The sequence below is a fragment of the Camelus dromedarius genome, chromosome 6, assembly GCF_036321535.1.
Source record: "Camelus dromedarius isolate mCamDro1 chromosome 6, mCamDro1.pat, whole genome shotgun sequence".
NCBI lineage: Eukaryota > Metazoa > Chordata > Mammalia > Artiodactyla > Camelidae > Camelus > Camelus dromedarius.
Genome location: NC_087441.1, coordinates 43,005,078 through 43,020,764, shown reverse-complemented (window position 1 = coordinate 43,020,764; position 15,687 = coordinate 43,005,078). Strand labels below are relative to the sequence as shown.

At 45.6% G+C, this 15,687-nt stretch overlaps 1 protein-coding gene across 3 annotated transcripts in view; it reads right to left on the bottom strand.

Annotated features, from left to right (window-relative positions):
• The window catches only part of TRAF3IP2 (TRAF3 interacting protein 2), a 41,324-nt gene extending 26,295 nt beyond the window's left edge, over positions 1-15,029 (bottom strand). For 2 of the 3 annotated variants that reach the window (XR_010381264.1, XM_010992001.3), the window contains exons 1-2: positions 14,015-14,213; positions 1,408-2,244 (exon numbers count right to left, since the gene is read on the bottom strand). Coding sequence is in view for 2 of the 3 variants with exons in the window: in XM_010992001.3 (XP_010990303.2) it covers positions 1,408-2,236 (829 nt within the window). In the remaining variant the exon portion in view is untranslated. Of the gene's footprint in view, positions 1-1,407; positions 2,245-14,014; positions 14,214-14,828 lie in introns of those variants that run through there. The other variant, XM_010992000.3, reaches the window with a different exon arrangement.
• Between the last annotated feature and the right edge of the window lie 658 nt (positions 15,030-15,687).

Genomic DNA, 15,687 nt, shown 5'->3' with positions numbered 1-15,687 from the left:
AAAATTACCTGTAAATGCAGGAAGTAGAATGTTAAAAAGTAGTTTGTGGTATTATTCCCACAAAATTATTCCCTTTAACCTGGAAATCATTGAGAAAAACAATGCAAATCCTGATGTTGCCAAAGTTCAGTTCTCAGTGACTCATACTGAAGGAACTCTGCCACCACACCCATCCTATTACAGGGCACTCAGAGCACCAGTGGCATCCACGCTTCCCAGTCAGCTGACTGCCCAACATCTAACACAAACACCAGAGTCCCAGCTGTAAGTCCCTTTCTCCCCAAGCCCTGCTGCTTCCCCAGCTGCTGGCCTCACTCCTAACTCACAATCATTCTTGCCTGTTTCTTCCAAGCATCATCTTCTAAGTGAAATTCCTTTATCTCTCTCTTTTTTTTAAAACTATGAATTACTCTACTGCTCCATTCACTTTAGGAAGATTTATACCAAATGTACATGTACAAATACATAACTTGTGTTTGATTATAGCATTTGTAATTATTTCTATAACATTTTAAAGCTAGACATCAGGATTTTGTTCAGACTCTTGGTCAGACCATTTGAACTGCTTTTTATACATTGTTCATTTGTTAAGGAAAATATTTCATCTCTCAGCCTGTGTTTCCTCTGTAAAGCCCGATCATTATTTCCCAGTGGCCTCATGGAGACATGACATCAAGAATTGTGATGACCCTTTTATCTCAGTCTAAGACTTCATCACTTTCAGAGATGCTTACTGCACTGATACATATTATTCATTCATTCATTCATTTAGAAATAATTACTGGAAGTCTAGTATATGCTGGACAAATGCTGGGGGATGTGAAACAGCTTGACAAGTTGGGGAGACTGCCAGTCCACAGATGTGGCAAGATCGTAGGGTAGATGTGAATGGCTCAATCTCCAAAAGGCTTTAAGCAACAGAATCACAGGAGTAACTGGATCTTCATGGAATGGCATGAATTCAGAGTCTGAATGACATTCTGGGAACCTTCGATTTTTTTGTCAGAGAGCCCCTTTCTGTGACAACCTGAGCTGGGGAAGAAGCACGTAAAGAAGGAAGAACCTAGGTACCCATGAATTCAAACAAATAAATTTTCTAGAAGTCATTTGGGTCATCTCTCTGCCTCTAAGACAAGTTTCACTTAAACTACCCTAGACAGGAATCTGTTTTATATTTCAAGTTTCCTAGAGAAGTAGGTTCCACTGGGACAGGCTTTGGGCTAAGATAAAACATCCTTCTAAAACCCCTTTCAAATCCAACCACACATGGAAAGCCACATGGGAATAGAATGCCCTCCCTGCCTTCTGACCTCTCCGTGCTGGCCAGTGCTGCAAGACATTGACGAGAGATTCCCGTTTAATCAGCGACCCAGCCCAGAATGTCCAGAAGAGGTAAAGCTCACTTACATGGCACCTGGTGATCGGGACCTCCAGGACAATAGTAGTGATAGTTCCACTGAGCATGCGGGGAAGGGTTGGGAGGCAGCATCTGTACACACGCTGGGTATCTCTGACGTTCAGACAGATGGAACTCCCTGGACCTGAGAGGTCTGGGGAGGTCCTGGGGGTAACACACGGAGGTGAGGGGCAGGGGTCTCTCCAGCTGCCGGATGCCCAGGACGTCCTGGGGCTGGGAATCGTACCCCGTGTCTATCGTAGGCAGATCTGGGGCTGCTCGGTTTCTGTGGTGCTGGGGCTGTTGCACCGTCTCTTGGCTACTGCCCGGGGGGTCTGCGGAGGCATTAGGTAAACTTTGGTCTGATTTGTCTGAGTCATGACCAGTGTCAGGAGAAGCTGCTGAAAGCTGAGACCCCAGCCATTGATTATGTTTTTCCATAAGTGAAAACTGATGCTCCGGCGGGAGGGCTCCATCCACAGACTCAGGCTTAGGCTCACTGGCTGCAGAGGACCCTGAAGGAAAATCTTTGCCCGGGTCTGGGTGTCTCTTCCAGAAGCTGTCTTCACTCTCCTCCAGGACTTTAGTGCGCAGGCAGGTGACCTGCTGGGACACAGGCCACTGGTGATTTGAAAGTTTCAGGGGCAGGTGAGCCTGAGAAAAGTCTCCCAAGGAATAGTGAGAGGTTTGGGGTGCAGACAAGCTGTTGGGGGCCATGTTCCTTGTATCTGGAGCAGGTGGTTCTGGCTGCCCCTCCAGGGAATACTCTGAGACTGGTTTCAGCAACTGACTTGGGTACGGTTCTGATTCATCAACCTCCACAGGAATGCTTCGGTTCATTCTAGTTTCTGGAACAAGAGAAAAAAATGCCGGCCTCAGAGGACAGATCATTTCTTGGAGTCCCCCATTTTATGACCTTAAGGGACCTAGTTCAAGATGTGGTTTAAATTAACAAGAGTGTGGTACCAATGTGCTAGCAGAGCCCTGACCACATAAAACTGTTCACTTATCCTCCAGGCAAGGGCATTATGCTGATTAAAATATTTTTTATCCGGAAGGCAACTCAAAGAATGTGACTGAACCATCAGGAGGCAGAAGTCGTACACCAGCGAGGGAAAGACACAGATGAAAATCAACAGCTGAGTTTGAAGGAAGGAGAAATGATCAGAACAGGGGTTGCTTCATGTGTGTTTGGAATCCACAATGAAAGAAATCTCAGTAATGGATGTCAGTGATCTCCAAAATATGCAGTTAACTGATTGAAGAAAAAAAAAAAAAAAAAAAGCAAGGTGCAGACCAATGTGTATACAATGCTGCTATTTTGTGTAAAAAAATAAGGGGAATGTGTGAATGTGTGTGTGTGCACATCTGCTTGTACACATATAAAATGAATGTGGAGAACACACAAGATATTTGTTTATTGGTTGCCTTTGAGGATGGAACTAAACTGAGGGAGAGGAGTGGGGAGGAGATTTTTCACCTTTTGAGCTTTTAAACTTTTGCTCTGTGTGATTATTGCCTAATTAAAACAAGAATTAAAAAAAACCAAAAAAACAAAAAAAAGAAGCCTGAGTTTAAAAAGCACTGGAAAAAAGGTCACAATGACATTTTCTACTTAACAACTTTAGGTTATTTGGAGGACTTAATTCCCTCTTGGACTGCGCCTGCAGTGCAGGTAGCCCTGACCATCTGGCTTGTGATGGAGCAGCTGAACAGGCAAGGCTTGCTAAACTAGCCTTTAGCCCACGGTCCAGGTAATATTGGTTTTATCTGTAAAATTAGAACTCTTAATCAACATAACAGAATGAGAAAGAAAATTAGCCTCCCCTTATCAGCAGACTGGTTGAGATGATGCCCCAGGATGCTCAGGCTCCAGGGGAAGGAGGGAGGCCGGTGGAAAAGATGGCCCGGGAGTGACAGGAGGCCTGCAGAAAGCTCTAGAGCAGGTGTAGTGGAGCCAGGGGGTGAGTGAAAAGGAAAAAAATCTCAGCAGCCTGTTCCGTGCAGGCCTCATACACAGCACACCTTAAATACCACACGGAGAGAAGGGGTGGTGCTGGGGATGGCAGATTTTTAAAGTAATTTATTTGTTTGGTTACTTATTTTTAATAGAGGTACTGGGGATTGAACCCAGGACCTCATGCATGCTAAGCATCTGCACTACCACTGAACTATACCCTCACCCCTGGATTTTAAAATTCCTATTTTGGATGCATGTTGAATTCCAACCACAAACATTCACAGAGGGCTTACGGTGCCCAAAGGCACAGTGTCCATCAACGCTTGTTCTAAGACACGTTCTGAAAAATATGAATTCCCTTTCTTTTGAGCCTGGTACCCAACCCAATGGCAATATGACGGTGTACATTTAAAAATGCTGCCCCTCAGAGCAGACGTGGGACTGGTGGTTTCCCACCAAATTTATCTTCTGGGTCTATAGAAAGAGACCTCAATTTGCCTCGCACTCTCTGCCAAATGAATGCCCTCTAACACTTCTCTGATGCTCACTTGGTATCAGACTTCGCCAACTGCTGCAAACCACCTTTGTACCATTTTCAGACACAACAGAAAACCCCCTCAGCCTCCAAGTCCCTGCCGCCCCCCACCCCACCTTGCCTCGGTCGTGGCTGGCTTTCTAGGCCACTGTCTAGGCTGGGGGCGCTTCGTGCCCCTTGGCTCTGCAGAGAAAAGACCTCATCACCTAAATTCATTAGGCCCAATAAAAATGAATGGGAACCTACCCAAAACACACATATTTCAACTACTGATTGTTTAAAAATGCTCACCATTGTTTTCCTTTCTTTCTTACAATTTTTCTACGGCAATGAAACTGGATATGCTGTACAACATGCCCTTCAGCTAGTCAGGAAACTAAAGTGTTTTCTGAAGGGCTGGCTGAGTGTTGTGTAATCTCCTATGAGCATCTGTGGGCCCACAGCTGAATGGGGGGATTCAGGGGGGAAAGGCATCCAGCGAGCAGCCAGCAAGAGGACTAAATGCTGTCAGCTATTTCTTGGTATGCAATTCATTTTCATTTTCCACACTTCAGGTGCAATTGTTTATATTCTCCCTGGGTCTTCAAATGTGAATACCTTAGAAGTGCTTCCCTAAAAAAAATAAAATTTAATTTAAAACACTGCAAATTCTCTTTTAGCTGAGGAGCCCTCCAGGGTTTGGAGGAAGTTCATAAAAAGGGCGACAAGTGTGGTCCTCTCCAAAGGGCGGTCACACAACTGGAAATCTGAGGTCCATTCCATGGTAGGGATTCCAGAGTAAAAGCTGGTCTGAAAAGGAACAAATGGCCCCTTAGATGATAGTGAATAAACCTGGCATGGCAATGAACAGCCTTTCAGGAAAGCTACGAGATTAATAATCTTTAAAAAATAAAAAGGACCCTGATGTTTTCAACGTATCACTAGGAAATAATGCAAACAGCAAATAATTATTGAACCCTACTACGTGTCCAGCTCTCTGATATGTGTCCGCCCACTTCTGAGACACAAGCTCAATTCAAAGACTTTCACAACAATCGGTAATACTTACAAGGGATACAAAATTCAAGTGGTACAAGAGGGTATACAGTGAAAGGTAACCAAAATTATTTCCAAAGACATATAAAACATTATTCCTACCTTCAAGTTCTTATGATTCAGCTCAAGAGAGAAAACGAATACAGGAAATCACAGACCCTACCTCAGGCCCTTTGCACTTGCTGTTCTTTCTTGGAATACTCTTCCTCCACATGTCTGCCTGGCTTGCTCCCTTTCTCTTTCAGGTCTTTACTCAACTATCACTTTCTCAATAAGGTCACCTTCCCTGTGACCCTCTAAAATTTGTACACACTCCTCTCACTTCCTGTCTCCCTTCCCTGCTTTACCATTCTCGTTAGCAGTTACCACCATTGTATATACTAAAAAATGTGTGTTAAAATACAAATATCTAATATATTCCTGTTTGTTTACTGTGTCCTTCCCACAGGGTGTAAACTTCACAATGGACTGATTTTTTTTACTCTTCTGTTCACAGCTATATTCTCAGCACCTAGAACTGTACCTGGTACATAGTAGATGCTCAATAAATATTTGTTGAATGAATAAATGATTGATGTCTGTTTTGGAGAGGGGCCAGATCTGTGTAGCTGGAAGGATCACTGACAGTGAGAATGTCAGGTCCACGAGGGGTGTCAGGGAGGATTTGGTGGGCCAAGTCCTCAGAGTTCTTAAAATTATACCTCATGGGTACCCTTCCTCCTTCCTCTCTTTCTTCCTCTCAAATATTTATTAAGTGTCTGGCCTGGGCCATGTCTAAAGAGGTCCCCCACCAAGTCAGGGCTGACCTCAACCCTCCGTTGCAGAATAAAGGTTAGGCTCCCACCCAGCGTGGCGGGACATCTACTCTTCCACTCCAGACAAGCAGGCAGCTGATCTCCTTGTGTGTCTTCAGAGCTCCGCCAAGAATGGCAGAGGGTGGGGCAGGTCTGCAGCCACCACGAGGGCCCCTCCTGGCCCTAGACTCCCCTGCCAGAACTGACAGAACAGCCCTGCCAGCCTCCTGAGGGTGTCACAGAGAACAATTACACACTAGTGCCACATCAGAGAGCCACAGGCAGATTAGTGGGTTGAGTCAGAAATGCCAGTTTTATTTTTTGGTCTTTTAGGTCAATATTGGAAAAAAAAATACTACACATTAAAAAAATTAACTTAATATCTCACGACTCCTAACCATTTCCATTTTTCCCTGTTTTATTCCAGGCCTTTTCCATATGGTGTCCAGGTGGCTGTCACCCTGGCACGGCCTGTGCTCCCGTCCCTCACAGAGGGCAGCACTTGGATTTAAGTGGAAAAGCCCTGTTTTCTAGTCATGACCTACAGGAGAAGTCTCAGGCCCTTGAGGGGGACAGAAGATCTGCCAGCCAGACCCGGGTGAGCCCTAGTGCTGGCGGTGCCCTGGACAGTCTCAGCTCAGCAGCATGAATGCTGAGCCCTGGATGACAGGGAGAGGCCGAGGCCTGTCAGGCTGGGAGGACAATGGCCATGTCTATCTTATTACAGCAAATTCCTGGGGGAAGGAGAGGCTGGCTGGTGAGGGACACCAGGAGAGTTTCTGGCTCAGAAGTGCTCTCTGAGGCTCACAGAAAAGATGCCCAGGCCCCACACCTAAAGTTTCCGAGGTGGGGCCAGGGTTCCTGTGTACAGGTAAACAGGTTCCCTCATGCTTTGCCAAGGGGAGTGGAATCTGTACCATTTGGCCATAACTATCAGAATTTTAAAATCTTACATCCTTTGACCTAGTAATTTCACGTCCAAGAATTTCCTCTACAGAAATACGCATAGATTGTGTGAAATAAAGAGGCTACAAAGACAGGCAACGCAGCAGGGTCTGCAACAGCCAAGACTAGCAAACACCTGCACGTCCAAAAGGTTCTGCTTTATAAACCTGGGGTCCAGCCGTGCAACGAATACTCTGCATCTGTTGGAAGAGACTGAGGAAGTGCTGTGAGAACTGATGTGGAACTATCTCTAAGATTTACTGTGAAGTTAAAAAATGGAAAGATCAGGACAGCGCACAGAACACGCTACCCTTTGTGCAATCTAAGACTGTGTGCTCACGCCATCCCATGAGAGAGCTGGGACAGAGGTTGCCTCTGGGAAGGGAAGCCTGGGGAACGGGGGCAGGAGGGAAACTTGCTTTTCAGAGCATTTTTTACCTATTATGTTATATTTTATTTTTTTGCTGGGGTAGGTAATTAGGTTTACTTATTTACTTATTTTATTGATGGAGGTACTGGGGATTGAACCTAGGACCTTGTGTATGCTAGGCATGCACTCTACCACTGAGCTATATACCCTCCCCGCTGCCTGTTACATTTTGTACCAAGTACTTCTATGTCTACTTAAAAGATAAAAAAGGAAAAGGAAAAGCTCCACTAGTATTTCTGATGTTCATAGAGATTAAGAACCAACGTGAGGGAAGCCCTGCCGAGACCACCTGGGAGAGAGTGAACTGGCCCTTAAAATACCAAAGACCACTCAGCAGAGGTTGGAGGCCTTTGTCCACGTGGGGCGCGGGTGGGTCGAGGTGGGCATGAGCTAGGAGTGAGGGCCAGACGCAGGGCCGCACAACCAGGTGCAGCAGGCGTGCACGTGAGCCTGGTTCTCACTCTGACCTGACCCAAGACACAGCAGTTTCCCTCTTCTGAACTGTCGCCTCCCTGCAGACTGTGAGCTGTGGTTCTAGCTCTTGGACTCTGACCAGCCCCTTTCTTCAAATCTCTCTCAGTTTTTCTGTCCCAGGCTCTCTCTTTGGCTTCCTTTCTGCCTCCTCAGGCCTGAGGCCTTCCTCTTTGCTTCCTTTCCCAAGTTGCCTGGTTCTGCCCTTAAGACCTCAAATGGACATTCCACAGTTCTGCCCTCCCGCATGACAATGCTCCTTGGTGTCCCCCTCTCAGAATTTCCCATTCATTCTCTCTCTCTCTCTTTTGCTGCCTCCAAGTCTTTGCTCAAGTCTGTTCCCAGCAACCTTTCTCTCCTCCAGCACCTCTCACACATCCTGCCTTACAGGACTAGGTTCTCCAAACAGAGCCTGCTAGCCATCACAGCTTCACCTTTCTGATTTCATAGTTCCCTTCCTTCCATGATGCCCACTTCTCTTTCTGCAGGTCCTATTAGACCTCACCCTGGCCTGCATGGGACACAAGTCTCTCTTAGGGGACATATTAACACATCAGATGTCCGTGTTCACAGTTAACCGTGGTTTTAGCTGCCCAAGTGGGCTTACCCTGAATTAATACATATTTCTAGAATGTGGAAAGGATGCAGGACTTAAATGTATAGGCTCTAGATTCAAACTTCCTATGTTTAAATTATTTTTCTGACAGTTGCATGATTAGATGTATCACCTTGAGAAAATTACTTGACTTCTTTGGACCTTGTTTTTCTCATCTGTAAAATGGGGAAAATAACATTTACCTCATAGAGCATAAAAGAAGATGTAAATAAAGTGTTGACTGTAGGGCCTAGCTCTCAAAATACAAAGGATCTTTTGTTATTATTTTTACAACGGCAAGAGATTTGGCTTTGGAACTGTTTTTCTAGACCATGTTCACTGTTTCATACCTGGATGCTAAAACTATTATATGAACCTAATATATGGAGACCATATCTTTTTAACCAATGTGTGTATTTCCAGCAGATTCCATACACATCATCCCATTTGGCCCCCCAAACAAGCTGGGTCACGGGCAGGGTACGTGGTATCACTCTACCACTCCTGTTGTACAGAATCGTAGGCACATTGAGTCGCTTTCCAAAGTCACAGCCAAATCTAACCTGTAGATCTCCTGACTCCTTCCATTAAACCACATGGATTAGGCAAACTTCTTCTGTAAAGAACCAGATAATTCACACTCGGTAGACCACATATTGCCACTGTCTCATCCTCTGCTTTTCAGTTAATTTGTCTGTTTTTAAACAACCCTTTAAAAACATGAATTCTTAGCAAGAGGCAAGTGCAGAAACAGACCATAGGCCACCTTTGGCCCAAGGGTTGTAGTTTATCAACCTCTGACTTAGATTATGCTGATAAATCAATATAAACCTTACAAAATGGATATACTTAAGAAACCTTACCCTTTGTTAGCAATAATTGTTATTAATTTTTTGAACAATTATGTCAAATATTGTTCCCAGGGTTTTATGTGCATTAACTCATCCTTGCAGTCACCCTATTTGTAGGTACTGTTGTCAGCCCCAATTTACGAATGGGGAAACTGAACACAGGGAGGTTAAGTAAGTTTCCCAAGGTCACAGGACCAGCAAGCAGCATAGCTGGGGTTCAAATCCAAGTAGTTCGGCACCAGAGCCTGTGCCCTGAACCATGTGTACCTCGGCTGGGAGCACTGACTTGTACAGCGACTTGGGGGGAGGAGAGGGGGGATGGGGTCGCTGAGTAACTCCTAGAAGCTTCTGGAATAAACAGGTTTTGGAACCATTCACCTTGAAGCTAAGGAGGCGTGGCCACATGCCACCTGCGTTTCATAAAGAATGGCCAGGCTGGAAACCTGTGATGGCTTTTCTTCATGCCACTACAATAGAGGATATGGATGAGACCGCAGAGGCATCTTGATTTGAGAAAAGCACTTGATTGGATCTCATTAAATTTTAATCATAAACTGAATTCAAAATAAATTGAAAACTTGTTGACAGAGCACAAACAAAGGGTGATGATGAATGGTGATGCATCTGGAGACGGGTAGATTCCAGGGGACGCCTCTGAGGCAAGGATGGATGGGATTTAATGAAGGTGTTATGTCCCTGGAAGAAGACAAATAGCATAGCAAGAAACAGAGGACGGGCAGGAGTGAGCAGCCTGAGTAATTAATAAACCACATTACCAGCTCCTAAATAATCAAAGCTTGCTCTTACCAACTGCTTGGATTTTTTTAAAGCAATCTTTGGGTCGACAATAGGGTTGAAGAGTTCTAGAGACACGCAGCATGATCGTTTCAGGTGAACATAGTAAATATATAAATTTACAGCTAGGAAGATCCTCGGACTCAATTTGGATCAGATACTTGCAATTACAGATTCTCAAGGTCTTACTTCACTGCCTAGGGAGAAATTTTTAAAATAAGTGTCTAATAGTCCTGGATTTTAAAAAAAGTCTTTAAACTCATTAAAGTTCTTGTTTACTGCCCAAATGCATGCAAAATTTCCCAACCTCAGTTTGCTTAGTGGAAGTTGGTTTTGAGTGAAATGTGTGGCTTAGGTTCAAATTCCAGTGAATAAATATTTCCAAGTTTACTTGCAGAATTTCCCAGACACAGAAGTTCTTCCATTTGGTTTGCCAGAGGATTGGAAGCAGTGGTGAGCCCTAGAGACAAGGGAACATTTACTGGCCCTTGTTCATACCCTGCACAGTACAGCTCACAGCAGGCTGAAGGCAGTGCAGCGTGACCTGACCTGATTTGCAGAAGTTCGTTCTGGAAACTCCTCTGAGCTGCTCAACTAGATGATGGACTAACGGGAACGGACTTACTCCACCATGTGGGAAGTCGGTAAAAAAAACATTTAGGGAGCAACCTCAAACCAGCCCCTAGGTTCTTTTGTCTGTTTGTTTTGTTTCAGATAAGGTTTCTCTAAGCTCACATTTGTGATTCTTAATTCATTCCAGACCCCAGAGTGAAGGAGAAGGGGCAGAAAGAAAAAGTCAGGAAAGGAAGAAGAAGGGATAGAAAGGAGGGAAGGAAAATGGAAAAGGAGAGAGGCAAGGAAAGTGGGAAACCTTGAAGGAAAATTTAAAAAATGTGTCCTTTATTGGCATAGGAGGGAGGCTTACTTAAACTGTGATTGTCACGTATTGCTGGATCTGAGAAGGGGCACTCGGCAAGAAAGAGGAAGAACAAATACAGACAAAAGGCAAGAGTGTTAAAGGTGAGCTGGCGAGCTGGGAAGAGTCTGGGAAGGCAAATCGGAAGAGAAAGAGAGATCAGAGGTGGGAAGGAGACCTGGGGACCCTGCCGAGGAGAGGAAGAAGGAAAAACACTGGAACCAAGCATGCAGGAACACAGAGAGGCAGGGAAGAGCCAAGCTTCCCTCATGGCTGAGGGAGCTGCGAAGACCCCAGCCAGCCTGGGTCTTCAGGGTGGAAGGACGGCGGTCACGCGGGCGGTGGGGGTGGTGGCTCCCAGCAATCCAAATAGCTGGGTTTCAGCTGCCTTCTCAGGGAACTGTGCCAAGCGGGCACAGCTCTGTGGGTCACGAGGGGGATGAGAGCCCACCTTCCTCCCTCAGCCACTTTAAAACCTTCAGTCTCTGGGAAGCCCTGTGTACACATCTGTGCTCACATACACACGTACACACACACTGACACAGAGGCACAGAACAAATGAGCTGAGCGCTCGGGCATCCATGCACACACGGGCGAGTAGGAGGTATGTCGGGCACTAGGCACAACGAATGCGAACGTCGGAGGGAGAAGGACAGCCTGGGTTTCTTGAGCTAAAAATATCTTGGTGACAATGCACTAGGAAGAAACAGGAGAGGCCCAGGGTGGGGGTGGAGCGGGGAGAGCTTCTTGATTCTAATCCTCAGATGCTTTCTCACGGAGGGATGGCAGGATTGTTTTGATAAGGAAATGTGATCAAACATTAGGGGTCATTTCGTTGGATCTGAAAGGAATTTAAAGTTTAATGTGCTGCATCTGTGCTCTTTTTTTTTTCCTGCAGCAGTTGCCTGCAATTCATGTGTGTTTTTAAGGGCTAAATCTAAAATTGCCTGTAGCAGAAAAATGATTCAAATTTCCGAGATTTTGATTCTTCAAGACATAGATTTAATTTAGACAAACCACCCGCATAATCGATCTTTCCAAGTGCCTTTCAAAGAATTCCTGCAAATGTAACTGCCTTCTCTTCTTATTTCCAGGAGCATTTGCAAGTCACTAACTCCTTAATCCTGAGAGAAGCAGGCTTACATATGTTCCATCTTTGCACCCTCCAAAGGTGAGCGTCCTCGCATTAAGGGTCTTCTCCCTAACACAGTGGTTCACAGCCCAGACTTCACTCCCAGGTAGCTCATCCCCGGCAACGAGCAGGGCAAGGGCATCTATCTCCTGACACTCCATCGTGGAATGTCTGGGTGATCTAGCAATCCCAGGTGAAGAATGACTGTGGGTGGCCTTTCTGGATCAAAGCTAGGCCGGCAGCCAACAACAGTTAGCCTGCCTTCAGATAATGTGCGTGTTATTGGAGAATTGAAATCAGTAACTCATCACAGGTGAAACCTCTTGAAATTCCTATCGTCTCATGCCAGGGTGAGAGAGAGCGCCATTTAAAAACATGACCATCCCAGCACCTTGATATTCCACAGAAACACCTTAGCAATACTGAAAGCCCTGAGTCAGCCCATCGCACTCAGCCAGGGTCTGTTTGAACTGGACTGAGGGAGAGGAATGGCTCAAAAGAAACAACAACTTTTTAAAAAGTAATGGTTTGGAAAAGGTTAAGGATTCTGGATTCTGTGTGTCCGCCATCTATTAATGTGTCATTAATCCTAGTCCTTACCCTTACATGGTATCAGGATGTGCTTTACAGCTTCCTCTCACCTCCCATTAAAGGCCCCACAGACAGTGACGGGTCTAGCCAAGCAGTGGTTTCCAGCTCCAGCTAAGTCAGTAAAACAGCTTTCTGGAGCCAGGCTTGTCTGCCAGCAATCTGGCCTGCCTTGACTCTGTGGATAAGTGCACAGGCCCGTTCTTCCTGGGGAACCCAACTGGGATATAAACTGATTCAAGAAACCCTCTGTTTTCTCCTGTTTAGCTAGAGCCAATAATAATGCCTAAATTCCAGGCAGCCCTCCCACAGAGCCACACGGCTGCCCAACACTGCCCTCCCCGCGCCCCCAGCCTTTCACCCAGACCATTGCTTTACCTTTTGTCTTGACAGCAGATGAGCAAAATGGAAATCGGAGTATTTATGGAAGGAGCTTGAGCTAAGAGCTGTTTGTTATTATATGGAGTGCTAGGTGGTGGAAAGGATTAAGAAGCAAGTCCTTTTCCTCCAGGTACTAACCATCTAGTAGCCAGAGGTAAAATTAATATATTTAAATAATCAGTAAACAAAACACATCTTCTAAAGACCACCCACTATGGCTACCCCTCTGGAATTCCCATCACCTAGCCTTATTTAGTTAGAAGGGAATTTAGACAAAATCTTCTTAGTTCACGGCCCCCACCCACATGTTGGTGATGAAGAAATCCAGGCCTCGTGAAACCAAAGTGAACTGCCTACGTCACAGAATCACAGCAAGGGGTGGAGTGAGAACTTGAAACCAAGTTTCTTGTCCTCTTTTTTTATTATTTATTTGGTCACTCCCTCCACCCTCGTTCATTTAAAAATATCCCCCTATGCTAAGAGACCATGTTGAACTTGAAAGACACAGGAAGCTTGATTAGCTTCTAAGATTAAATAATAGCACTTCTCCCCTTCTTTTCCGTGAAGGCTGCCTACCATCTGTGCCAGAAAAAGGTGTGGGTTGTTTGGGAGGGCGGAGGGCGGTGGGAGGAGGGCTGAGAAGGCGGCTCACAGCCAGCACAGAGCAGGGCTGAACTTCCTGGCCCAAGATTGTAGTGTTGCTTTTTTTTCCCTGAGTGAAACAGGGATCAAGAAAACTTGGGAGTTCTCCTTCCATCTCTGCCACTGACGTGTCCCGGGGCCGGAAACCAATTCCTTAATCTTTGCCATCCCCCACTTCCTCCTGGAGAAGTGGGGCTTGTCCTTTTAATCAAAACTTGTGGGGACACTAAGTACGCCAACAAATGGTTCCCAGGCGGCTCGGAAGCACACGGGGGTGAGGGGTGGGGGATGTGTGTCCCCACTCCTCAAAGAGTTAATCTATCGATCCTCCCGGCTGAAATACTAAACCGCCACACTTTCTCCCAACAGAAACGTAACTGTCATTTTCTCAGCCCAAGCTGGTCTCTCTGTACACGAACAAATGAAAGGTGGGAAGATGAAGGTGGAGGAAAGGCAGCACATTTGAGTAAAGAAGAAAACAGTGTTTTGGAAAATGGGTCAGAGGTTAAGAAGTAAGGCTAGGCAGGCACCGACTCTGTACGACTTACCTTAGAGCCACCACGGACAGACAGACCAGGACACGGGGTGGTTACGCTCTCTCCTTCTCTGTCACTCCACCTTGGGTTGCTCCGGCCTCTCTCCACCCTCTCCAGGCCCAGGTAAGGCGTGGAACAGGCTCTGAAGCAGGAAGTGGAAGTTGTATGCAAATTTCTACCGAGGCTAGGAAGCCTCGGCTCAAAAATCTCCCTGTGGGCAGTGAATCAACAGCCGCTGAGAAGTCACTTTATTTCTTAAAACAGAAACCTCCTTCATTCACTAGGAAAGGCCACTGGCCAATTAGGCTGCATTTTTTTTTTTCACCACCCAGCTAAGTAACTGTTAAGGAATGTCCCCACTGCCCTAGACCTCAGCCTGATCATAGCAGCCTGGCCTGAGAAGGTGCCGGGAGGGGACTGAACTTGGGTGTTAAGATCGGTTATTCATTAGCAGCTCCAGAGGAGGAAACTGGGAATATGAAGCAAGAACTTCTTACTGTCTTTAACTGCTTAAAGCAACAGCATTTGCTGCCATCACAAAGGGAGGACTCACTGCCTATCCCCCTAAGAGTGTGTGGGTGTGCGCGTGCACTCTGCCCCATCCACAGGCATAAGAAAGTGACTACTTTTAACAAAACTCACACACACAGTTCTCCTCTGGCTGCATTTCCTTGCCTTTCCTTCTCCTTGTTTAATCAGTGCCTAGAGAACCTGTTGCCAAAGGAGACTCTGGAAAGAGAATGACCAGGACAGCAGACTACAATGGGAGCTGTGGTGGCCAGAGCTCTGGAGTCAAAGGGACCCGGGTGTGAACTTAGTTACCCACCGGCTAGCTGGGTGCCCAGCTGGGTGATGGGCAGGTACACTGGTTCCTGGTGCTGGCTTTGCCTGCCTGTTGAGTCCTGAGGTTCAGCCCATTAGGCTGGCCATCTCTCCACCCTTGTGCAGCAGACAGGCTCCAGAGCATCCCTCTCCAGAAGGCTAGCTTCTGTTCAAGTGATTCATATGGAGCAGGTTTCTCTTTATTCTGCCAGCAGAGGGAATGCAGCTTGTTTTTAAAACAGTGTGTATGAGTTGTGTACATTTTGGTATATATATATATATATATATATATATATATATATCTCTCCTGACAATGGAATATTATACAGCTGTTAAAAATCATAAATATTTATGTATGTATGTATTTATTTCTACATATTAACATGGAAAAGTGGCTCTGAGGTATTACTTATTGAGAAACATGATCTTATTTTTGGCAATAGATAGGACAGATAAATACACAATGTACATGTATAGATTTATGTTCATTCATCACTGGTCCTAACACCTAACACACTGCCCAGAACACAGTAGGCAAGTACCATATATCTGCCAAATGACCCCAAATGCAGAGATGTCTGGAAGAATGCATACCAAACCGTTAAGTGGTGGTCACCTCCAGGGAACGGGATTGAGGGGAGTGGGTGAGCATGGAGTGCTTTATCCCATTTACACATATGGGTTGTTGGATTCCTTTCCCACAACAAGGATGTAGTACTTTATTTGTTGTAGAGAAACAAGATTTAAAAATTGGACTTACTACCTTGTCCTTGAGCTTTCTGCCTCAAAATGATTATTATTATAATCATCTTTTTTAGTTTAGGGGGAAATAGCATTTTCCTTGTGGAGCAGTTGGCACCAGG